The sequence below is a fragment of the Callithrix jacchus genome, chromosome 8 (assembly GCF_049354715.1).
Source record: "Callithrix jacchus isolate 240 chromosome 8, calJac240_pri, whole genome shotgun sequence".
NCBI classification, from domain to species: domain Eukaryota; kingdom Metazoa; phylum Chordata; class Mammalia; order Primates; family Cebidae; genus Callithrix; species Callithrix jacchus.
The window spans coordinates 67,202,190-67,228,847 of record NC_133509.1 but is presented as its reverse complement, the minus strand read 5'-3'; the positions used below and the strand labels follow the sequence as shown (position 1 = coordinate 67,228,847).

Sequence of the window (26,658 nt, the reverse complement as noted above, 5' to 3'; positions counted from 1 at the left end):
GTGGCCACAGTGTTGCTTATGTCACTCAACCCCCAGCTTTAGGTGGCTCATAGCAAAGAGATAGATAGATAGAGAGAGAGAGAGAGAGAGAGAGAGAGAGAGAGAGAGAGAGAGAGAGAGAGAGACATTATATTTTTGGCAGAAAATAAGGGAAAAGAATGAGAGTCTCTGCCTGGTAATCCCAAGACCATCAAGGCAGTACCTCTATAAGTCTGCAAGAACTACAGCATAACTGAGCATTACTGGGTTTGGGGTGCCCCCTTAAGCAGGTACAGCATAGATCACAGCACCCTAGTCCTTTCAAATATCTGGAAAGCCTTACTTAGAAGAACAGGTACAAACAAGCCCAGACAGTAAAGATTACAATAAATACCTAACTCTTCAATGCCCAGACACTGAAGAATATCTATTAGAATCAACACCATCCAGGAAATCATGACCTCATCAAATGAACTAAATAAGGCACAAGAGCCCAGTCCAGGAGAAACAGAGATATGTGACATTTCAGATAAAGAATTCAAAATAGTTGTGTTGTAGAAACTCAAAGAATTCAAGATAATGCAGAGAAGGAATTCAGAATTCTACCAGATAACTTTAATGAAAATATTAAAATAATTAAAAAGAATCAAGCAGAAATTCTGGAACTGAAAAAAATGCAACTGGCATACTGAAGAATGCATCAGTCTTTTAATAGCAGAATGTATCAAGCAGAATTAGTGAGATTGAAGACAGACTATTTGAAACATAGTCAGGGGAGACAAAAGAAAAAACAATAAAAACAATAACGTATGCCTATAGGATCTAGAAAATAGCCTCGAAAGGGCAAATCTAAGAGTTATTGGCCTTAAAGAGGAGGTAAAGATATAGAAAGTTCATTCAAAGGAATAATAACAGAGATATTGTTAAACCCCCAAATAGATATCAATATCCAAGAAGGTTATATAATACCAAGCATATTTAACCCAAAGAAGGCTACCTCAAGGCATTTAATAATCTCCCAAAGGTCAAGGATAAAGAAAGGATCCTAAAAGTGGCAAGAAAAAAGAAGCAAATAACACACAATGTAGTTCCAATATGTTTGGCAGCAGACTTTTCAGTGGAAACCTTATAGGGCAGGAGAGAGTGACATGACATATTTAAAGTGCTGAATGAACATTTTATCCTAGAATAGTATATCCGGCAAAAATATCTTTCAAACACGAGGTAGAAATAGAGACTTTCCCAAACAAACAAAAGTTGAAGGATTTCATCAACACCAGAACTGTCCTACAAGACATTCTAAGGGGAATACTTCAATTAGAAAAAAAAGGACGTTAGTGAGCAACAAGTAATCACCTGAAGTTATAAAATTCACTGGTAACTGTAATTACACAGAAAAACAGAATATTTCAACAATGCAACTGTGATGTAGAAACTACTCTTATCCCAACAGAAAGACTAAATTAAAGATAAACCAATAAAAAATAACAACTGCAACAACTTTTCAAGACACAGACAGGACAATAAAATATAAATAGAAACAATGAAAAGCTAATAAGTGGGGGGATAAAGGTAAGGTGTAGAGTTTTTATTAGTTTTCTTTTTGCTTGTTTATGCAAACAGTGTTGTTCTTATCAGTTTAAAAGAACGGGTCATAAGATAATATTTCCAAGTCTCATGGTAACCTCAAACCAAAAAACATACAATGGATACACAAACAATGAAACACAAGAAAATGAATCATATCACTAGAAAAAAACATCTTTATTAAAGGAGAACAGGAAGTAAAGAAAGGAGAAAGAGAAGACCACAAAACAATGAAGAAACAAATAACAAAATGGTAGGGGTGAGTCCTAACTTGTTGATAATAATGCTGAATGTAATAGACTAAACTCTCCAATCGAAAGACACTGAGTGGCTAAATGGATGAAAAAAACAAGACCCATTGATCTGTTGCCTACAAGAAATACACTTCAACTATAAAGACACACATAGACTGAAAGTATGATGGAAAAAGATATTCCATGCCAATGGAAACTCAAAAAGACAAGGAGTAGCTATATGTATATCAGACAAAATAGTTTTCAAGCCAAAAACTATAAGAAGAGACCAAGAAAGTCTCTATATAATGATAAAGGGGCCAATCCAACAAGAGGATATAATTTAAAAGATGTATGTACTCAATATAGAGTACCCAGATCAATAAATCAAATATTATTAGAACTAAAGAGAGACATAGGCCCCAATACAGTAATAGCTGGAGACTTCAGCACCTCCACTTTCAGCATTGAACATAAAATCTTGTAGACATAAAATCAAGAAAGAAAAAAAAACAGTGGATTTAGCCTGAACTATCAACCAAATGGATCTAACAGATATTCTCAGAACATTTCATCCAAGAGCTGCAAAATACACATTCTTTTTCTCAGCACATGGTTCATTCTCAAAGATAGACCATATGTTAGATCACAAAATGAGTCTTAAAACATTTTAAAAAATGGAAATAATATCAAGCATCTTCTCTGACCATAACAGAATAAAATAGAATATTTTGGAAACTATACAAACACATGGAAATTAAACAAGATGCTCCTGAATTACCTACCAGTAAGTCAATAAAGAAATTAAGAAAAAAATTGAAAAGTTTCTTGAAACAAATGATAATGGAAATACAACATACCTAAACCTATGGGATACAGTAAAAGCAATACTAAGAGGGAAGTTTATAGCCCTAAGTGCCTATATCAAAAAAGAAGAAAAAGTTCAAATAAACAATCTAACAAAGCATCTTGAAGAACTAGAAAAGCATAAGCAAACCAAACCAAAAATTAGTAGAAGAAATAATAAAAATCAGAGCAGAAATAAAAGAAATTGAATGTAGAAAAAAAAATACTAAAGATCAATGAAATAAAAAGTCCAAAATTGAAAAACCTTTAGGCAGACTAACAGAAAAAGAGAGAAGTTCCAAATAAATACAATCAGAAATGAAAAAGAAAACATTACAAGTGATACTTCAGAAATTCAAAGGATCATTAGTGGCTACTATGAGCAACTATATGCCAAAAAATTGGAGAACTTAGAATAAATGAACAAATTCCTAGACACATACAACCTACCTACCAAGACTGAACCAGGAAGAAATCTAAAACCTGAACAGACCAATAACAAGTAATGAGATTGAAGCTATAATAAAAAGTCCCCAAATAAGGAAAAGCCAGGGATCCAATGGCTTCATCACTGACTGCTACCAAGCATTTAAAGAAAAACTGATACCAATCCTACTCAAACTATTCAAAAAAATAGAGGAGAAAGGAATACTTCCAAACTCATTCTGTGAGACCAGTATTATCCTGATACTGAAACCAGACAGAGACACATTAAAAAAAAAAATCCTACAGGCTAATATCTCTGATAAATATTGAGGCAAAAACCCTCAACAAAATACTAGCAAACCAAACTCAGCAATACATTAGAAAGATCATTCATCATGACTAAGGGGGATTTTTCTAAGAGATGCAAAGACGGTTCAACATATGCAAATCAATCAGTGTGATCCATCATATCAACAGAATGAAAGACAAAAAATATATGGTCATTTAAATTGATGTTGAAAAAGCACTGGATAAAATTCAACATCCCTTCATGGTAAAAACCCTACAAAAACTGGGGATAGAAGGAACATAGCTCAACATAATAAAAGCTATATATTACAGAGCCACAGAGAGTATCACATGGAATGGGTGAAACTGAAAGCCTTTCCTTAAGATTTAGAACATGACAAGAATGTCCACTTTCATTGTAGGCCAACATAGTTCTGTAAGTCCTAGCTAACATGATCAGGTAAGAGAAGGAAATAAAATTTATATGGAACCACAAAAGACCCACAATAGGTAAAGCTATCCTGAACAAAAAGAATAAAACTGTATACCTAACTTCAAATTATACTACAGAATTAGTAATTTATCAAAACAACATGGTACTGGTCTAAAAATAGACACATAGACCAATGGAAGAGAATAGAGAACCCCAAAATGAATTCAGATTTAGAGTGAGCTCATTATCAACAAAGTTAACTAGAACATATGCTGGGGAAAAGACAATCTTTTCAATAAATGGTGCTGGGAGAACTGGATTTCCATATGCAGAAGAATGAAACTAGATCCCTACCTCTCACCATATACAAAAATCAAATCAAAATGGCTAAAAGACTTAAATCTACATAAGACCTCAAACTATGAAACTAATATAAGAAAACACTGAGGAAATCTCTAGGGCATTGATCTGGGCAAATATTTCTTGAATTATACCTCACAAGCACAAGCAACTTCAGCAAAAATGGACAAATGAGATCACATCAAGATAAAAAGCTACCATACAACAAAGGAAACAATCAGCAAGGTGAAGACACAACCCACAGAAAGGGAGAAAATATGTGCAAACCACCCACCTGATAAGGAATTAATAACCAGAATATACAAGGAGCTCACACAACTCTATAGAAAAAAAATCTAGTAATATGATCAAAAAATAGGCAAAAGGTTTGAATAGTCATTTCTTAAAAAAAGACATACTCATGGCAAACAAGCATATGAAAAGAGACTTAACACCACCGATCATCAGAGAAATGAAAATTAAACCAACGAGATCCCATTTCACACCAGTTAAAATGGCTTTTATCCAAAAGATAGCCAATGACAAATGTCGGCGAAGATGTGGAGAAAAGGAAACTCTTGTTCACTGTTGGTGGGAATGTAAATTAGGACAACCTATGGGGAACAGTTTGGAGTTTCCTCAAAAAACTAAAAATAGAGCTACCATATGATCCAACAATCCCACTCTTAGGTATCTACTCAAAGGCAATGAGTATATTGAAGAAATTTCTGCTCTCCCATATTTGTTGCAGCACTATTTACAATAGCCAAGATTTGGAACAACCCAATTATCCATCAACAGATGAATGAATAAAGAAGATGTGCTATAGGTGAGAGAAGGCTGCAAAGCTGAGCAGAGGAGGCAGTAGCCTGAGCTTGAGCAGTAGCTGGGTGGGCACCATGGCTGGGATCACCACCATGGAGTCAGTGAAGTGCAAGATCTAGGTGCTGCAGCAACAGATAGATGATGCAGAGGAGCGAGCTGAGCGCCTCCAGTCAGAAGTCAAGAGAGAAAGGCGGGTCCGGGAACAGGCTGAGATTGAGGTGGCCTCCTTGAACCAAAGGCTCCAGCTGGTTGAGGAGGGGCTGGATTGTGCTTAGGAGCGCCTGGCCACTGCCCTGCAAAAGCTGGAAGCGGAAAAAGCTGCTAATAAGAGTGAGAAAGGTATGAAGGTTATTGAAAACCAGGCATTAAAAGATGAAGAAAAGATGGAACTCCAGGAAATCCAACTCAAAGAAGCTAAGCACATTGCAGAAGCAGCAGCAGATCCAAAGTATGAAGAGGTGACTTGGAAGTTGGTGATCACTGAAGGAGACTTGGAACATACAGAGGAACAAGCTGAGCTGGCAGAGCCCCGATGCTGAGAGATGAGCAGATCAGACTGATGGACCAGAACCTGAAGTGTCTGAGCTCTCCTGAAGAAAAGTATTCTCAAAAAGAAGACAAATATGAGGAAGAGATCAAGATTCTTACTGATAAACTCAAGGAGGCAGAAACCTGTGCTGAGTTAGTTGAGATTGGTAGTCAAGCTGGAAGAGACAACTGATGACTTGGAAGATAAACTGAAATGCACCAAAGATGAGCACCTCTGTGCACAAAGGATGCTGGACCAGACTCTGATTGATCTGAATGAGATATAGAATGCCCCAGTCCCACCCTGCTGCTGCTTCTCCCTCTGACCCTGACTCCACCTGAGGCCAGCCTGCGAGAAGCTGACCTTTAACTGAGGGCTGATCTTTAACTGGAAGCCTCCTTTCTCCTTTTGCTGCCCCTCCTCCCTGGATCTTTTTCGCCAACTGTCTCTGCCTCTTCCCGGAGATTCCAGCTGGGTTAGAGATTGAGCACCTTTGGAAACAATATTTAAGGGAATGTAAGCACAATGTATAATGTCTTTTAAAAGCATGTTGTGATGTATACATTTTGTAATATCCTTTTTTGTTGTTTTGTAGCAACCATTTGTAAAAATAATTCTACAACCTTGAAGCAGCAATGTAATCCCTTTCTCACTTTTTGAAGGTGACTTTACAGCTTAATGTATATTACCCTCTCCATAGAGGAGAGAAAAAGGTACAGGTCTGTCTAACTGAGAGCCAAACAGAGCTCAGGGAAAGACTCTACTATGGGAAACCTTATTGCTCTGTACAAAGTATCAGCTAAACCAGAAAGGAGATTCCAGGAAGAGTTAGCCAAACAACAACAAAAACCAAAAAAATGTGGTGTTCAAGTTTTCAGCTTTAAGATATCTTTGGACAACATTTCTATTTTTGTTTTTTTCATTAGAAATGACAGAATTAAGATGGTAAGACCTCTGAGACCAAATTTTTGTCCCATCTGTAACCCCTCCCAACTGCTTACAGAATGGATGATGTGCCCCTTATATTGAGGTGACCACTTAATTGCTTTCCTGCCTCCTTGAAAGAATGAAAGATTATGTTTTTGCCACTGATTTAGCCATATGAAACTCATCTCATTACACTTTTCTGGGTTTGAAGCTGCTGTCTCTAACCTTCATTGTGCTTTGTGGCAGTCAGTGCTGGAGAAATCTTGAATAGCTTATGTACAAAACTTTTTAAATTTTATATTATTTTGAAACTTTCCTTCTTTGGGTTTGTGGCACCCTGGCCACCCCATCTGGCTGTGACAACCTCTGCAGTCGGTGGGCTGGCAGTTTGCTGATCTTTTAAAGTTTCCCTACCCATTCCTCATTTTCTGGTAAGGTTTCTAGGAGGTCTGATAGGTGTACATCCTACAGCTTATTGGTTTAAAATGTACTCTCCTTTTATGTGGTCTCTTTAGGGTTGATTGAGAGAAAGAGAAATCAATAGTGAAACTGGTTTGATACTGAATATTGACAACTGTCTTTTTGAAATAAAAAACCAGTCCTTAAAAAAAAAATAAATAAATAAAAACAGTCCCTCCAAAAATAAAAAAAAAGAAAGAAAATGTGGTACATATATATAATGGAATACTATTCAGCCATAAAAATAATGAGATCCTGTCATTTACAACAATATGAATGGAACCAGAGATCATTTTGTTATGTGAAATAAGCCAGGCACAGAAAGACAAACATTGCATGTTCTCATTTGTGGGCTCTAAAAATTAAAACAATTGAACTCATGGACATAAAGAGTAGAGGGTATGGTTACCAGAGCCTGGGAAGGCCAGTAGGAGCAAGCAGGATGGTAAATGGTTACAAAAAAATAGAATGAGTACTATTCAATACTTATTCAAGACTTAGTATTTGATAGCACAACCAGGGAACTATCGTCAATAATAACTTAATAACTAAAAAGGTATAACTGGATTCTTTATAACATAAAGAATACATACTTGAGGGGATGGATACTCCATTCTCCATGATGTGATTAGTACTCACTGCACATCTGTAACAAAACATCTCATGTGCTCCATAAATATATATGCCTACTATGTACCCACAAATTTTAAAAATTAAAAAAATTAAAAATAAATAGGGGATCATACTATAATATGTATCAGGATGGTGATGAGGAATAAGTAAATGAATGCAGATAAAACATTTAGAAAGTGTGCCTCATACATATTATTTGTGGTTGTTACAATTACTAAAATAACTTTTTGTTCCCTAATGCAATTGTAGCATGCTCTCCTTTCTTTAAAGAAGACACAGACTGTATCCATTCCCATGCTTATAGTAATTTTTGTAATCTAGAGAAGGGTCAGGAAACTATGGCCTCTAGGTCAAATCAAGCCCACTTTTTAAAAATTATCTGGCTTTTACAGAAAATGTTTGTCAACCCCTGATTTAGAGTAAAACAAAGTTTATTTGAAAAGTCAGTGAAAGACAATCATTTCTCCTTTGTCTCTATTGCTTGTTGCTATGGGGATTCAAACAAGTCACATTACCTTCCTACAACTCAAGTTCTTCATTCATAAAAATAAATACCCACACATATAAGAAGGCAATCATAATTTTCTTACTTATATAATTAGTGTATATTTCAAGTGTAACAATATGCATAAAAGTGCTTGGCCCAATTTAGATTACTAAAGCAAATTTGGGGCATTAATCATCAACAAGATTATTAAATCTAATCCACTCATTCACCTTCTTAATGACAAATCTTGTAACAGGTCTAAACTTGCTCTGCCTCAGCTGATTTTGGGACCAGGCCAGTGCTGTGGGCTTCTTTAGCTAAAATGAATAATATCTTCCCATTTTGAGTCTTTAGAATAATGAATTTGGTTATGGGATACAAGGAACATATGATTAAGCAATTATTTTCTTTTTTCTCTGAAGGGTCATCATTAAAAAGTAGTGCTTTCCAGCCAATGGCATTGAAGCTGCACACCCACGGCTTGAAGGGGCCCTTTGCCAGCTGGCCTCATTGAATCCCTGACATGCTCTCCTGCATTTTGTTGTCAGAGTGTGCTCACTCCTTGATAATTCTGCATTACTGTCCCAGGGCTCTTAGGTTCACACCTTCATGTTTCTTCCCTCTTGCTGGCTTTGGACTCTTTCTTTGTTGAGTAGAATTTTCTCCTGTGTCTAATTCCACATTTCTCAGACTTACTGTTTAAAGAAAAGGAAAACGTTCCACAATTGGTATGTTCTTTTTTCTGAAAACTGAAGATCCTGATCCCTTGTCTCATCCCAAAACAAACTATTAGAAAGAAACGCAGTTCTGTCTACAAAGCAATGGGTTTTCCTTTTCATATGCAGCACCCTCCCTTCCATTTTCCAGGAGAGTACATTGTAGTCTATCATTACTCTTAGTGTCATATAAAGAAATTCAGTTCCGTTAAACGTCTGAGGACTTATAGAATAAAGACTCATAAAGCTAAACCCTGAGGATAAGGCCTGTCCGATTCTGTCTAACCAGTCATGGCAGGAGACCTTTAGGAACCCATAAGAGACAGAGCATGGCAGAGGGTTTCTCACATGTAAAAAGGTTCTTCAGTCATTCTCTTGTCTGAGCTGATTTATCGCTTAGAAAAGCAGAATGTACCTGTTCCCTGGGTTTGTAGGAAGTAAAAACTTTTTACTCCGCACATGCTTAATACCAATTATAATTTTGACAGGTTACAAACGCTATATTATTATTATATTACAAACATTTGCTTCCATTCTTCCAGTGAATGTGGTAATACACAGAAAACTGGATTAATCGCACACTAACCACTAAGAGTAAACAGCTCAGAATTATTTAAATTCCTGCCTTATAAAGAGATTTATAACAACAATCAAGAATAAAATTTTCTTTAAAAACAATAAAAAGGTACCATTATGCTAGAACCCCTTACCTTATCTGCTCAAACTCCTCCAGGTCAACTTTAGAAAGCAACTAGTTTCAAGTCATAAAGAAAAATCATCAGGCCCCATAATCTTAAAAAGTTGGAAAAGTTTCATTAAAAGATCTGAAGACTCTATCTTCCTGCAGTAGAGGTTAGGATGGGTCAAGTAGAGCTATAACAGCAATTCGTCTGGGTATTACATTTTAGACCATAAACCCATGTGCCTTGGCAAGATACTTTAACTTCTAGTTTGGGCTTGTCAATTAAGTGGTGAAAGAGATTTTCAACGAAAGCTAATTTATAGGTGTGCAATGCAGATAGTTTATTGGGACGTATTGTGGTCTTGTCTTTGAGGGTGCCCCCTCTTGGGTTATGGAGGTGAGCAAGATAACTCTGCCTATTTGGCAGAAGGAGGGTGAATCACATGTGACTAAATTTTCTAATAGATTACTGGATGATTGCAGACAGGGTAGGATGAATAAAACCTGGTCCTACAATGCTTAGGGAAGAAATGGTTGCTTGGTTCCAAAAAGTTCTTTCCTTCTTGGTTTACCTTTTTTATACTCCTTTAGATTTCTCATGCTGAAGATTTATTCTGAAGATTTATTCACCAAATTCAAATTCTGCAGCCCCAAAGCCTCAGGCTGACACTAGCCAGAACCCAAATAATGAAGGCATTTATGGAAAGATTCGGCAGTATGGGCTAGGTTGGGCAATAAGAGAAAACATTCTAATGTTAAATCACTTTTAAATAGATATTGTGTAAACAATAGAAACAAACCAGGAGAAATGCCTCTCCATGGACATACAGTGAATATGAACATGATTGTGTTGCTAAGGTTGGTATATTCTACAATGGAATACACCTGTAATGTAGGGACCTCTTTCACTTTATTTCTTCCCTCCATAAATAGTTGACTCTTTCATATGTAAAAATTATGTTTCCTTTTGTTAGCAGTAATGGCCTTCAATTAGATCATGTGTTTTTATCATATCAATTTGTGGAAGTATTTTTATCTAACTTATTTATAGAACAGTTAGGTCTGTCTTTCAAAGGCCTTAGTAATCTTCAGTGTTTGCTGATCTGCTTTTAATTCATCAAAGTCCTCTCTCAACAAGCACTGTAAAAAACACAGATGCAGCAGGTATTTCTCCTCTGCAACGTATATTTGATATGCTTAATGTTCATCTTTACACACACAGAGATGTTGGCATATAAGAAATGTGGAGGTTGTCTATAAATTCAAGGAAACATTTAGGTGCACAGTGATACATAGATACATGGGCATAATACTTTATGTACTTGATAAATATTTCATCCCTACTATAAAAAGAGCTTTTTATCAACTTTGATTGTTTTTTTATTACCTTAAAGTATTGTAGTTGTTTCTCAGTATTCATTGTTCCTTCCTTTTCTTGTCTCAGACAGGAATTGAAGATGAAAAGCTCTGTATCTCTTAGCCACCCTTTCAGTTCTTTGATCCTGACCTCCAGCTGCCTTACCAGGCTTCCGCTTTCAGGAGAGAGCAGGTCACGTGGACTCGACCCAGTGTGCCCTGCCATTGTGTCCTGGATCTTCTCTCCTAGGGTTTTCTAATGCATTAGATTAAAAAACAAAAAATAAAACAAGCGAAAAACCCACCACGAACAACAACAACAAAAAAAACAAAAACATAGATTAGCTTAGATACCAGAAACACATCACAGTTTAGTTGGTAAAAAGAGCCACCTGGAAGTGTCCATCTATACCTGCCACCTCCCTATTGACATTCCATTCAGATTAGGTCATTGTTCTATTTAGTATTTGAATTCTCAGACAGTGCACGTGGTTCTGAGTACCAGAGGATACTTAAGAAGACCTCATTCACTTACTTTCCTTTAATAGAAAGGAGATTTGGCCCATAGTTCACCAAATAAAAATTCATTTGAATTTTTTGGTCACAGAGAAAAATTCATTCGAATTCTCATGACAGGAGTTTATAGTAAAAAAGTCTCCACATGAAATGTTCAGGCAATATAAGTTTAATAAATATACTAAAGAGGCCAAGAGTATATCAAGCATGGAGAATTAAATTCCATTTTTTGTTTTGTAAAGTATTCCCAAAACCATATGACTAAAGGGTTTTAAGTAAAGGTAGCCTCCTTGATGATGATGTTGATTTTACCTGACTTGTAAATTGTTCAATCTCACAATTATTTCCATTTTACATTTGTGGATGCTAGACCTTCTAATACCAAATATGTATTAAAATAATCAATTCACTATGCTAGAAGCCTACTTAAATTAACCACTATGGCAGGAGAATGTTCTCGGGGAGGGCTCTTTTCTTTTTTTCTTTTTGGTGGAAAGCACTCCCAATCAATAGAATTTAAATCTATAATGATGAATTAAACCTACAAAAATAAGCTTTAAAACACAAATAAAATTAAGTCAACCAATATTCATCTGTTGTATAGAGTTCTGTAAATAGTATCTTTAGGAGATCGTAGCAGAAAAATAGCCTTTCTTGGCAACACCCTCATATTTTCATGGTGAAAATATTGATAATTTGAAGACCCTCAGTGGAATCCAGATTTAGCTATTGTTTTTATGCTGTAACAAAAGTAGCAGCAGGAGGTGAAATCAATGCCCTTGGAGGGTAGGGTCACAAAAAAGAATTTATTGCCACTTTTTTGTTCTGGAACAGTTTGCAATCATAAATTCTTCATAAACAGAATACTTCAGAGAATGGTCCGTCTTCATAAATATACGACAGAGGACATCAATTTCATTTAATTCACAATTTGTGTCAGCACAGCAGATGCCAATGCCTGCCTTGATAGGGTTGTTTAATATGCAATTGAGACAGAGTAATATGCAGCACAGGGGACAAAATTTCACAGATTAAACTGTACGCACCACTGACATTTCATTCTAATGTATTTCCATTCCACACTGTTCACCTTAGATGAAAGTAATATTAAAAACCATATCCCTCTATTTTACTATTGTTAGAAGTTAAAAACCTTGTCTTTAATTTTTTTCATGCCAATTAAAATGTAATCATGCCAATTAAAACAGTATGCCTGGTGGTGGTAGTGTGGTACGGGTTTAAAAAAAAAAATCTTCCCTCTCCCTAGTCTCTCATTGCAAACCTGCATGTTATATTTGAATGATATTTTAGTCAAAATGGCAACTAATTTTAAAGTCCCTGATTCATAAAGGATAGCTAAATATTATTTCTTTTTTCAATATAACATTGACTTAAAATTCTGTTGAGGAAGCAATATACATGACATAGCTTTAAAAATTTTTTTTAAATATTATTGTTATTTATCAAATTAGCAACAGATATATTAAAATGCAATGTAAACAGACTTATCACTACTTTATCAAACACATAAGGTTGCCATTCTTATCTGTGTAGTAAACAACCCTTTAAAATGCCATACACTAACCACATTTCGCCTGTCTGAGATCAATAAATGCTGTAGAATTTGGCAGGTTTTGATTTCCGTCACTGTATTATAAAGTGAAAGCCATTAATTATTATTTAAAAGCAACAATACGTTAGATGAAAAACTTTTAACATTTTAAGTTACTTTGCACAACTGCAGAGTGTAGTGAATTTAAATGAGAAGGACTTAAACTGGCAGTTTTTTAATCACCTAGATTAAGCATGGCATAAACAGAATACTGGCATTCCTCCAAGTCATCAAGGTACATGAAGAGCTTTTTATTCAAAATGTTTTTGGAGTATTATTTCTCTAAAAATATTTTTAAAAGGTAGAAAAATGGAAGGCATGCAAAATTATGCTCCATAACTGACATCGCCCATACTTGGCTGTTACAATTAATTATTTAGGTAATTGACAAATATAGCTTACCCTTGATTTGAAGTGAAGGCAATTTAGGAGAGAAGCTGATGAAAAAATACAGTTTAACTTCTCTCTCAGCTGTCTTCCAACAAAAGGACAGTACTGTCTCCTGCACAGTGCCATCCTGGTCTCTGGGTAACAGAATCTCTATATTGCCTTTTTGCCAGATTCTTGCATCTCAGTCTTTGGCTGAGACCCAGCCCATCATTGCGTGAAATGAATTACATGAAACTTTTTTTTTTTTGGCTTTTGTTAAAAGTGAGCTGGAAATTGAGGCACAAAACACAGGCTGATTCAATTCTGCAATTCAGATTTGGGTCAAATTTGCATCTTTGTTTTGGTGGCTTTAGTGTGACTTGAAAGCTGTAGTGACAACTCCACTTTTCATCTTAAGGGTACAGTAAATAGTTAAACAGTAGATGTCTCTTACATATACCTTCTGAATAAATTCTATTAACATTCATTCAAGCATGACAGTCAGTATATATCAGATAGACTGTATTATAGTTGACTTGGTGCATACCCATAATACATGGCATATTTTACTTACTTTTTCATGTATTAGAGAACCAAAATTATTAAAATCTGAGCGGAGACAAGCTCAGAAAAAAATATCAACAGAAGAAGAAAAGCAGTGTCTTTCCCATAATAGCATGAATAGCTTGTTTGAAATGTAGGTAGTGAATTGAAAGAGAGAGATATTTGTGCCTCAAATTAGAAATCAGACAGATAGAGTACTTCACTACGCAAAAAATGTACACATAACCTACAAACAGTAATAAAAATGCAAATACCCCAAGCAGTTCCCATTTTTCATTAATTGAATCCACTTTTTCAAGGAGATCATTTGGTAGTAAAACGCCACTTTTCTTCAAAGCTTCAACCTTACTAAGCAGCTCTGTCTTTTTCAGGTGTCTGATGGACATTTCCACACTGTACCTCTAAAATGAAAAGAGAGAAAGAGATATCATTAGGGAGAGAGGTATTTTTATAAAATCATTGAACACAGAATTTGTGATGCTTACGAGCATTAAAAATTTTTGTTCTCAATAAAATGTATGGGCAGGCTAAACCTAAGTACTTTAGATGAAGAATATTGCTGATTACACAAACATACAAAGTTACTACATTTAGTTGACTAAGATTTGTCTTAAACTAAAATTATACACATATTTGATCTTTAATTTAAAATGGGGATTTAATATTATTGTTAATTTTGGCCATTATTTAGCTCCAGAGTGCTGTCGACCTCTCATCTCTGCCCCTAAAAGACCAGTCTCAAGGTGGAAGAAATAAAATTATTCATAAAGATTATGTAAGTTTTTGAGTTCTCAGTTAACATTTTGTTTTCATTTTCTTTTCCTTAAAAACTCTGTGTGGGCGTGGAGAAAAGGTACATATAGAGAGAAAAAGGAAAGCCAACATTTTAGGAATAGTTACAAATCTATGCTTTCTTATTGATTATTGTAAAATATCCCCCAAATAATAGTTCATTATAAAACTCTCTCTCCCCAGTATGTATTGTATTCTAACTAACTGCCAAGAGAGTCTCTCCTAAAAGATGTTTTGCTAGAGATAATGTAAGTGCTATTTAATATGAGAGTTACTATGGTGATTCTCTTCAAACAACTCTATTTGGATAACTTCATAATCCTTTATTATGGATAGCTATAAATGACTATGACTGTACTTTATAAATGTATATGTAAGAACACCTCTGAGTAGAAAAATTAGATTCTAGTTAAAAATTAAACATATTTTACATTTTTAGCCCATTTCCAAATAAAATAGCAATTTCAAAACTTTTTCTTTCAGGCACCAAATTTAGGTCACTGAGTTCCATGGTGGCATTTTGTTCCTTTACCCTAAATGAGCAAGCATGCTCTAAGAGAAGCACCTTTATCAGATTTAATGAGAAAAACTTTCCTCTGGGCAATAAGTAAATCAGTAAGTTCAAACATGCCCAAGTACTTGGATGATTTCATTCACCTCGAAAACATGATATTATATAAGATCCCAAACAAAAATACAATTGGAATCAGATTAAAGGAAAAGAAGGTGTGAAATCACTGTTTCAGTTAATAGATCTACAGCATTTGCGTGCATGTGCTTGCATACTTTTAGTTTCATATTTTAATCTTCCATTTACACTAAACATGCACATCATTTGTATTATATAAACTTCTCCAAACGTTAGTCATTTGTGGATCACAGAACAAAATGTTTAAAATGAGGTGATTTAAAGCATTTCATATTATTAATGAATATTGATCAGGGTGTCAGAGTATCCAAAATTACATGAATATGCATAGTAGAGAAAATCAAGGGTTGCTTTAGAGAGCTTTTAGAATTTGGCCTGTGATACATGAGAAATTCTGATTGCCTTTTCTAATGGAAGGCAATTACCAGGACCATGTTACTCCAGCACTTAGAAAACACACTGTCCACTTGAGTTTTCTGGATTCAATATTCAGAAGTATTCTAGAAACCTAGATAGTGTTTTATTTGTCAGACTGAGGATTGGAGAAGAGGACAATCTGCTTTATGTGATGAGATTCCCATCTAAAATGATAGAGCTGACAAAGAGTTACATAATTAATTTGGTAAGACTTCCACATAATATTGGGGGAACGAGTATTTTCGGCAGGCAGAAGAGTCTAATTAAAATGTTTTACTTATGCCATCGACAGAGGGAGTCCTCTGGCTATGCCACTTGGGAATGGTCTCTACCAGTGATCCCTTTAGCTTGTGATAAGCTCATCCCCCACTTCACCCCAACTTTAAACAGCTCTCACACAGCAGATCAGTCAAGAAAGGAAGCAGCTTAGATGTGTCCCAAAAATGACAGTCTCGTAAAAATAAAAATATAAAAACCAATTAATTTTGGATGTAATAAACTAATCTTTTCTGTTAAATGTATGTAAGTAGTCACTGCAATAGCTATCATAAAAGGTTATTACATTTAAAAGAAACATGTCTTTATGTATGCTCTCGGTCTTTGTCACCATATAGTCTACTGTCTAAACAGCCCGATGAAAGATGTGATTGATGTACAATGCCTTCAAACTATAATATAAAAGCTAAGAGTATGTAGTTAATTGTTAGATGTATCGATATATGAATGAATGGTACTAAAATGTTACATTATTTAAGGTGAAAATATTTATTTTAAATTTTAAAGCACTCTGAAGTTTGAATCTAATATGATTTAGGGGCTCAAGCTGTATGTGCAATAATGTCAGGAAGCTTATTTTTTGTTGATGCTAGTATGTTTTCTGCTCTTCTCTCTCTTAACATCTTTTCAGAAGCATTAGGCTCAGAGAATCAACTGCCAGCTCTATCAGTTTTCCGTCATCATATCAAGTAGGGCTACTTTATCCTGTGGTGAGAAGATAATTTAATCTTCATATTCATTCCAGCCACAGCAGTAAGTGAGCAGAGACTGCCCCATTGTGTCCTGTAGTCTGGGGATGTTATGATATAGACTACTCTTCAATAGGCAAAAATGAGATTAGCAAAGTTAAAGTCAGATGGCTTTTCTTGAGTGCTAAGGTAAATAAGCATCCAGTATTTAATTTTCCTACAGCACCTGCTGTGGGCCTCTCTGTCTAGTCAAAAATAAAATATACTCTCTTGAAAGGCCATATTTACATTATTAAGTGTATTTGCTTGGCCAATTCAATTTAGACTAATGAATCTTCCTAATAGATATGTGAATGATCTAAATTAAAGACACAGGCTAGTACTATTCTAAATGCCATCCCTGTGTATATAAACAAATACATTTTTAAAAAAAAACAAACAGTTAAAAACAACTACAAACACTAGCCCACCATTATAACTAAGAACTAAAGAAGTTTTAGAAAATTCTTATTGAGTGCTTACTTTTAACAACACAAATGCTAAAACTGAATTATAAAGCAAAGCCAGCAAAAACAGGAATTTCTGAAATAAATATACTTAGAAATGCATGAAGACTTGATTGAGATAACTTTTTTGACAGTTATGCTAAAGGCTTCCCTTCCACACCAAAGCCCCCCTCCTTTTTTTTTGTTAGAAATCACACCGAAAATTCTGCCCAAATGGAGACTGGAACAATGCCTTGAAACAGTGTTAATTGTCACCATGGAAACCAGAAGAATAAGCCATTTTGAAACTGGTATAGAAGGCACACATTGAGCAACTCAAGCATTTTTCTGCCTCCCTCAATGTTAAGGAACAAGATGCCTTGTCACTATGAGGTCAGAGAAAGAAAACATCATGAAAGGGTTGTAGATGCTCACTGTCTGGTAAATAAAAAAATAAAAATAAATAAACTATGTACAGCTAATGCTATAAGACTCTACCCAGTAAATCTTTTTGAAATAGAAGCATCATCAAAGGATGGCCAGGATTGGGGGATGGCTTCCACCTAAGCGAAACTTCAGGGCTATATTATGTGAACCTTGCCCCCAAAGCTCCCTGGGAATTCTGCTGTTGTAATAAAACTTCAGAAGAGGAAAGAAAAAAGGCAGCATGATGGAATTCAAAATAATGCTCTAAAAGCACACAGAGAGATTAAGACATCCATTGTAAGACTTTTGTATGGTGCTTCTGTTGGTTATGCTGAAAAGAGACCAGACATTGCTGAACAGAGAGTGAAGCTTTGGCTGCAAGAAACACACAAATTAAACTAAAGACATTTCGTGATTATTAGAATAGGGCTGTTGTATTCTGTATCATCAGGGTTCCAGCATTTACATATTACACCATATTACTTTTAACTGAGCTTCAGTTGACTTTATATTAGGAAAAGTTAAAGCAAGGAAAATGATCTAGTTATTACAATGACAGGATTGAATATCTTTCCTAGTATAAATAATGCCACAAACACCTGTTTATCCAGCAAGAATCCCTTCCCCATATACACATGATGGATTGACTGATTGATTGATAGGATGGATGGATGGATGGATGGATAGATAGAAAGATATAATACACTGAGAAAATAAAATATATCTTACTTAGTCTATCAACAAGAAAGCAAATGCTAGGAACATACCAAACACCAGACTACTGGCAAAATTATATGTGAAAATAGGCATTTTTGTAAAAAAAATCCAGGGATGTATCTATTTACAACTCTCACATGTTTTCTAGCTAGTGTTTGCCCTCCTCATTCGAGGCTTCATGGTGGCCCCTCAGCAAGTCCATGCCTAATGCCATTCAGTGGTGAACAAAGAGTCTTTTTATATAAAAGTCCAGGGTCCAAGCTCAGCTGTACATGCAGAGCGCAGGAATCTGCTAAAGGCCAGTATTGCCTTTGCAGCAGCTCTTATGCTGCCCCCCTTTTCAGAAGACTAGTGTGCAGCATCTCACAATGCATATGATGCTGCATATGGAGTCAGTATCACCAACACTTCAAGAAGATGTTCAAAATTGAAGAAGAGGGTTCAAGGCCAGGACAAATAATAGTCATTACTTCTTGCAAACTCCTTGCATTTTACCATTAGAATTTATGGTGAATAACTGTGTAGAGAAATTATAAAGACTCCTACAATTGTCCTTGTAAATTAATAATAGGTTTTCCTGATTGGGATAAATTTGCTGCTGAGCCTCTGGAAAAATTAAAAAGTGCAATGTCATTTAAAATTGCCAGAACTCGCACAGCAAATTACACCTGAGGTTAAGAATTGAGTTTTCCCCCTCTTCTAGCTTATTCCATTTGCATGATCTGGAAATCACATTACACTGGCCATGTATTGTTAATTGGACATAGATTGCATTATCTTTAATATAAATCAAACTACAAATATTAAAATGAATTGCAAATTCCCTAATAGAAGATCATAAAACAATCTTTTTTAAAGTATCTCCCATTAATAATTTAATTCTAATTATATCACTCAGAAAACTTAAGTAGGAGACCTAGCAACTTATTTCTGCAATCATTTCTTTTAAACAACATATATCTAAGCCTTTAAAAATAAATATAGCTAGAGCAGAATTAATTGTTATAGAACAAAAATAAAAACATCAATAACTAAAAACTTTCATGTCAATTTCATATAAAATACTGTATAAGGATGCCAAGTCTACCTGTCTCCTTTCTTTCCTACCCAAGTCAAGGGTGAGAAAAAAAAGTCTCCTATAGGTAAAACTTAGTAAGTTTAAGAACTATTTTGATCATATCCTGTAAAATTATAACATTGATCATTATTTTTCTATTTACTTTTTAAAAAGGTTCTCTATCCCCTTAGATATTTCTATAAATTTGATATCTTTCTGAAGCCTTTGTATGGCCATTAATGAGTTTATATTAAATATTTAATACTGTTTAGGGCATATCCACTACTACCAAAAACAGTTATATTCCCAGCAGTCCCACTGTTTCAGGCAGTGGACTTGATTGATCCTCCTTGCCTGAATTGAGTAGAATGAAAAGAAGCAGTTGGAAAATAGCTGCAATCATTTAATGCAGATGACCTCTGACAGCCTCGCAGCTCTTCTATCTGAACAGAAATTTGCATGGGGTCTCTGTGCAGAGGAACAATGTAACCTAAATGGTAGACAATCTTTATTCTAATGAAGTGGGTGTCAAGGTCAATGTAAAACTGCAATGATAAATGGTGCACCACTAGGCAAGAGAAGTTGCATAAGCATTGTAGTGCTTTCACATTAATTGAAGACTGAAATGCACTGCCTGAAAAGCACAAGCCTCTCTTTTCACCATAATGTGTTAATGTGCCAATACTGAAATGATTTCTTCAAGATGTTTGCCTGTTAACACGTATCTTATTGCGAAAATAACACAAATATAAAATTATGGCCAAAAAATCGACATTTTTAGAATTAAGTGTTTTCCTGTAATAACAAAAATTAAATAAGAATACTCCCAAATGATGTCCTGACACCTAATGTAATTCCTTTGATCCCATTTTCTTTTCTTCTATTTAGACCTGTCTTTAATTAGTTTCAACCAAGCAACCTTTTACAGAACCCTACATTTAGGTACTTTCATGTTGAGCAAACTGTAAAAGAAGACTGAAGAGAGGAGAATCATTCAAATATTATTTTTCGCCTTACTTCTAAGTTTTCTGCTTAGTCTCCAGTAAAGATCTTCAGGTGTTGTTTGTCCTGAATAAAAATGTAATTTAAAGTCTATGGTTTTAAAAGAAAATAACTATTTTCTAGCACGAGAACTAGAAAACCTTAATCTGGTTGTTGGAAATTGCCAAAATAACTGTACAGAAATAATTACACCATTACTTCAGTTGGTCTAGCAATTTTGTGGCAGTCAATATTTTTCATCCCATAAAAATAAGGATAGTAAGCTGCTTTTAAAAAATCCTGATCTACTTATGCCTATAAAGGGGACATTATTTGCTAATAAACTCATTAGCAACCAAGCACTTTAACTTCATCAATTAAACAGGAAATGGAGTTGCATCAGTTAGTTTCATAATTTGCTAAAATACTGATAAAAGCATATTATTAATGATTTGAGAAACAGTTCCAGGCTCAACTCATAATACCTTACAAACTGCATTTTTATGACTGATACTTTTTTCAGATTCTGGTAGACTCTATGATATAGCTACATTTCTGACACTACACTTTCTGTTACAAATAGATTTTAATAAAGCAATTACAGTTATTATAGGAATGGTCTGCAGGTCTCCAGTCTTGATGACCAGAAGGCTATTAATATCCTTTACTATAAAATAAATGATATTGCTAGTCAGCAACTCTGATGTAAAAACAAATTGTCTCAAACAGAAATCAACATTCCTGAAATGGTAATTCAGAGAAAAAAAATCTCAACGTGAAGGAGTATAGTGAAAAAGAAAAAAAAGTTACTGATGAAACTGTTTAAAAAACTGTACAGCTTCATCTGTGTGTGATTTGTCAGGTCTGAAGCTTTGACGTGCCCAAGGGGCAGACCCCAGCGGGGAGTAGGCTGCCGAGCTAAATAGCTGTGAAAGAAGTCTTAATGTAGGATGGAATTCAAACTAACCTTGACATGACCTCGGGAAAAATATGCAAAAAGTAAAATGAATGCTCTCTGCAAGATACATCCTAATTTTGTGGTAGAGCTGGTTAGTTTTACAAACGTAACTGAGACCTTAAAAGAAAAATAGAAAGCTAGTAAAAGGGGAAAAGTTTAGAATTCAGGCAAAAAAAGTAAGCAGGCATGATGTGTTACTGTGAAGGCATGTGAACCATTTGGAAAGAATCCAAATAAAAACCCACACCGAACAATATTGTTGTCAGCCTGTCTATTCAGGAAAATTGGTTTTTTTTAGGTTGAATATAAATGACACAAAGCCAAGATTACATCATTGCATTACAAAGTCTGTTGTGGCTTTTAGCTGAACAAGCCCCATGGATCTATTGGTTTAGGACAGTAATTCAGTAAGGAGGTTTTAATGTGCTATTTTTCCCCCAGTGTCAATAAAAAATAGAGAAATTTAAGGAAGAAATATCCCGTGTGCTCTCTAGTCTATTTCTTACTTTTGATCTGTATTTGATAAGCTGAACTCCAGTTTTAGTTAATACATTCAGTCCTGATTTGACTTTATTATAAATTTTGCCTGTTTTGAAGTGATAGGCTTAGTAGGAAGGCATTTGCTTAACTCTCAAGCCAAGAACCGGCTAACTCACTGGATATATGGAAATTTTAATTGAGTATCAATTTGTGTAGAAATTCAATCCTATTACCTTTTCAATGCAATTTTGTAGCAATACCAGTTATTTACTACACTACTAACCAGATTTTAAACATAATTAAATCGCTAAGAACATACACCCAAAATCTAATGACTTAAATTCCTACAGCAAGGATGTGAATTCCTGGATCAGGTGTAAAAGCATCTATTAGATTCTCATAAGCATAAAGTGAGCAGATGGATGAAATCATTTAGAAGCACAAGAGTTTTACTGAGGACCTGTTGAACAATCATATGTAAAGATCACTGTTTAATGGATGTTATGCCATAGGTCTCTTCTTTGGTTCATTCTTAGCAAATATTTTATAATGACATAAAGAAAATATGAATATGGCATATTGATCAGATTACCAGATTATACTAATCTCATTGATCAATAAAGTATAATAAATATTTTAGCTCAGATATCATAAACTCAAATACCTAAAAGTAGTGGTATGCTAGTAAACTGGCTCTCTAAGGAAAAAAAAAAAAGAAGAAAAAAGAAAAAGGCCTGATTTGTAGTATTCGTTGGCTTCCCTTGTGTAAATACTCCCAGCATGGCTGTTTCCAATCTACCAATGATTGCTGCTACTGGTAAAATTCCTGAATATTTAACAATATGCTCTCATAAGTCAGTTTAGCCAGCTCCACCTCACTACCAGGCAGATGATATCAAGGAATTGAGTAGGGCAAGAATAAATCCTCTTCTCTCTTTCATATTCTAACTATTGCTACTGTCATAAAAAAGATAACTATTTTTTTACTAAAATAAAAACAATGCATACATGTGACTATTACTAATACCTAATATCAGTAAGAGATAAGAGGGCATAGTGTGAACCCTGGAGGATGGGAGAGCATATGCCTCATCTAAAAGGGGCAACACTTACGCAGCTCTGCCAACTGTTACCATGTGGAAATATGGCTTGAACATGGGTTCAGTATGGCCAGATACAAATTTTTTAAAGCCTATATATATTTATGTGAAGTTTAAAAATTGTTATATGCTGCATTAAAACTTTTTAACACTACACAGACCAAACTATGTCTCTGGATATGAAGCTGCAGGCAACTACTTTATAATGTCCATTTCAGATTATAATAGACTCTAAAAGGAGCAAAACATGCTGCCATAATGCGTTAAATCTAAGGAGAAATGACAAATATAAAGTTGGACAGAGTTAATAACCATCCCATGCCACCACACCACTCCCCCTTCAAAAAAATAAAATTTCTAAACTGCCTAAAGAATGGAGGTGCCCTAGGCTTCACTTGCCTTTAGGTTCAATGTGAGTCAACAGATAATGGAAGGTAGATGTACATTTTTTTAAAAAGTGAGATAGGAGAGTTCCCTTGACCCCTTCACAACACTTGTGATAAAGGTGTGGCTTGTTTACTCGGCCACCTGTGCTCAAACCCCTTGCAGGAGGGGGAGCATGCAGAAAGGGGAGCATGCAGGCAAGCATGCAACCCCGCAGCAGCATCTAGGGGTTGCCCACAACCTCTGGAGCCTCAGAGGGCACGTGTTACAATGCTCTTTTAGCATTTGCCACCTATGGATGGCTTGAGTGTTAAACAGCTTAGCAAAGAGTCAGCAAGACAGCCTTTTTGGGTTCCTGTACCTGATGCATCCTGAATTCTCTGGCATCCAGGAAGAATCAGGTCACACAAACAGATTTAAAGGTGGTGTATGCAGAAGATTGTATCAAGTGATGGAAGAGGCTCTCAGTGCAAAGGGGAGCTGGAAAGGGGATGGAGTGAGAAGATAATCTCCCTGGAGTTTGGCCATCCCTGGCTGAACTCCTTTCTGACTGTCCCCAGCCTGCTCAACTACTCTTGGCATTCAGACGCTTCTTCTCTTCTCTCCTTCTCTGCTGCTTTGCTCTGCTCTGCCAGTGGAGCTTGGGGTTTTTATGGGTTCAGGGTGGGGTGCATTGTGCACCAGGGTGGTTTTGGAACAGGCAACATTCAGGCAGGAAAACAGGAATGCATGTTCTCATTTAGAGCTGTGGGTCCAGGCTTGAGGGTGGAGCCCTCACCAGGGATCCCACCCTCTTCCACCCAGTATTTCCCTGCTTCCTGTCCATATCAAAAAGAAAATAGATTTTTAGGTTGAATTAAGACAAACACAGAGTCAAAAAAAAAAAAAGGTAATGGATATATTAGTTTGACTGTGATTTGCTGGGCACCAATCTTATACTGCTTATATTTCATTTTCTAAAAGGGACTAGAAAATGTATTAAATGAACCAAAAAAAAAAAAAAAAAGCTCTCAAGTAAGGAAGAAGATTCAATACTTCCCCAAGGGTCAAAATGTTGAAGGAGCTAAAAGTATTCAGCTAAGAGGGCAATTAAGAGTTAGAGGTGAGAGAAGAGAGGAAGGACATGTTAGCAGACTTTGAATATTTAGAGGACTTTTGCATAAAAAAATATTAATTTGTTCCATCAGACCACAGAGGTCAGGCTGGGGGTCAAAGGCTGAAGCATGAGTAGGAACACAGCATGGGAGATAGTGAGTTCCCATTCACCAGAGGTGTTCAGACAGAAATGGGAGGTCTACCTGGCTGGGATATATTATGGGCAAATGAAGCACTGAATGAGGATTGGCCTGGAAGATAGAGCCTAAAGTTCCTCTCTGTTTTAGAAAGTTGAGCTTCTTTGGATCCACATTCTTAAGATCAGCCATAACAATCATATTATTCCAGGTAAAAGAAATGCCAAGACTGAAAATCACCAAGTAAGAAGAAGCTGTCACTCGCTGGAACAAGATTCAGGAACAAGATTCTCGTGCAGAAAAATCTGAGAGAACAACAATGAAACAAAGACACAACCACACAAAATGTAAACTGCATAATCTAAGCTCAAGATGGGATATAGAGAACTAAAAGAAAGGGCAGGGTTAACTGAAAATTCCAAAACTGTCTTCAGTCTATCCTACTTTAGTGGGGTATTTCATTGAATTTGAGGTACAAAATGAAACATTTCAAGTCCTTTTATGGGAGACTTCTACTATAGAATTTATGTGGTTAGGTTCCTATTTCAACAATGACCTTCCTTTAAATTTTTTAAAGGACATAAATTTCAAGATAAATACCATCCTCAAAAATTTCCTTCATCTATACAGACATTCTTCAGTAGATATCGAAGATGTGCATTTACACTCTTGCTACCAGCAGCATGGGCATAATTGCAATCTCTGCTCCACGCTATGAAACTTCATAGTTGTATTATATTATGTTGAAAATCTACACATCTCAATGGGTTTTCTGTGCATTCCAATGCACTTTAGTGATGATGTGGATCATTGCCATAATACATCATGACTCCTCTAATTATGGTTTCATTATGATGCACCATATCAGGGCTGTTGTAATGTCATGTCAGCACATAGTAAAAATAGTTATGCAATTATGTAATATCTGTTAGAGTATGCAATGTAGACAGGAAAAAATACTTGAGGCGCAGCAATTAATGTAATGAAACTCACATTTTCTCCTTTAAACAAGTTTTCAATGTAAAAGTTTCATTTATTTTGTTTTCCATTTCCCAAGCTAACCAAACATCTCTAAACATAGCTATTTCTGTTGAATTTGGCACCACTACATAATTTTTTAAGGTTTGAGACCAGTTCTTACTATGCTGCCCAGGCTGGAGTGCAGTTGGCCATTCACAGGCATGATGAGCGCACACTATAACCTTGAACTCCTGGGCTCAAGTAATCCACCTTTCTCAGCCTCCTACATAGCTGGAACTACAGGTACATGCCACTGCACTCAGCACAACTACATAATTTAGAATATTCTAATAATACAAAGTAAGAAGAAAAGGAAAAAGAAAAATCTTGACTCTTGCTGTTCTCCATATGTAACAAAAGAAAACCTTTACCTAATATGTGCTATAATAAATCCAGTAACAAGTTAAGTGTAGTAAATAAAAGTCCACTGAAGAATTACTATTATGCAAACTTCAAACACAACAGTCACATTCTTCTATCTTCCTTGACCTCTTGTGTGGGCATGCCACTGTTTGCCTTATCTTCTAAAACTTGATTGACAATCTATCTCCTATATAAACTATGATAATGAAATGAGATAAAGCAATGATATCCATAATTACATCCCTAAACTACTAAGACCATAATTATTTACTTGCCTTTAGTCTAGGCTGCCAAAATATACCCAAATATTTATAAAAGCAGAAATATTTGTCTTGTAAATTTGAAGAATAAACTTTCAAAAGAGGGTGGCTATGTCTTCTTTGGTTGATCACAGAGTATCTTGAATATTTGAGACCTTCAGAAAGCCCTGAGTCAATGAATAGGTTCTCAAACTAAGTGATGTATGAATTGTTGTTTGTTGTTTTAATATACAATCATAGGAGAATTTATCTATCAGAGCTTACCAAATATCTTTATAGCTGAATTACAGACCTGTTCAGTGCAAGTATTTATAATGAAAATGCTGATGAAGCCTGAACTATGGATGTGTATGGTTGTCCAGCAGCAGCAGCCATTTCAAATATAGATTTATTTTTAGCATTAGGAGGCACCAAGTTTGTTTAAATCCAAACTTTTTTTTTTTACAATTGCAAGTAATGTTAATAGCACACTGTAAATGTTAAGGCTAAGTTTGCAATGTCAAAATAGACTGGATCTCTCTGAAAATTGGAAATTCAGGCTTTTCAGACATAATCCAGATGTTTGG

At 35.4% G+C, this 26,658-nt stretch overlaps 1 protein-coding gene and 1 pseudogene across 6 annotated transcripts in view; one reads left to right on the top strand and one right to left on the bottom strand.

The window, feature by feature from the left end:
• AKAP6 (A-kinase anchoring protein 6) overlaps positions 1-26,658 on the bottom strand; it is a 549,073-nt gene that overhangs the window by 108,682 nt on the left and 413,733 nt on the right. For all 5 annotated transcript variants that reach the window (XM_035260318.3, XM_054239865.2, XM_035260317.3 and 2 more), the window contains 2 exons: positions 14,061-14,207; positions 10,777-11,001 (listed from right to left, as the gene is read on the bottom strand). In XM_035260318.3, coding sequence (XP_035116209.2) covers positions 10,777-11,001; positions 14,061-14,207 — 372 coding nt within the window. The remainder of the gene's footprint in view (positions 1-10,776; positions 11,002-14,060; positions 14,208-26,658) is intronic.
• Positions 4,077-5,771, top strand: LOC108593451 (tropomyosin-like; annotated as a pseudogene). The gene has a single exon (XR_013521137.1). The product of XR_013521137.1 is annotated as a tropomyosin-like (transcript).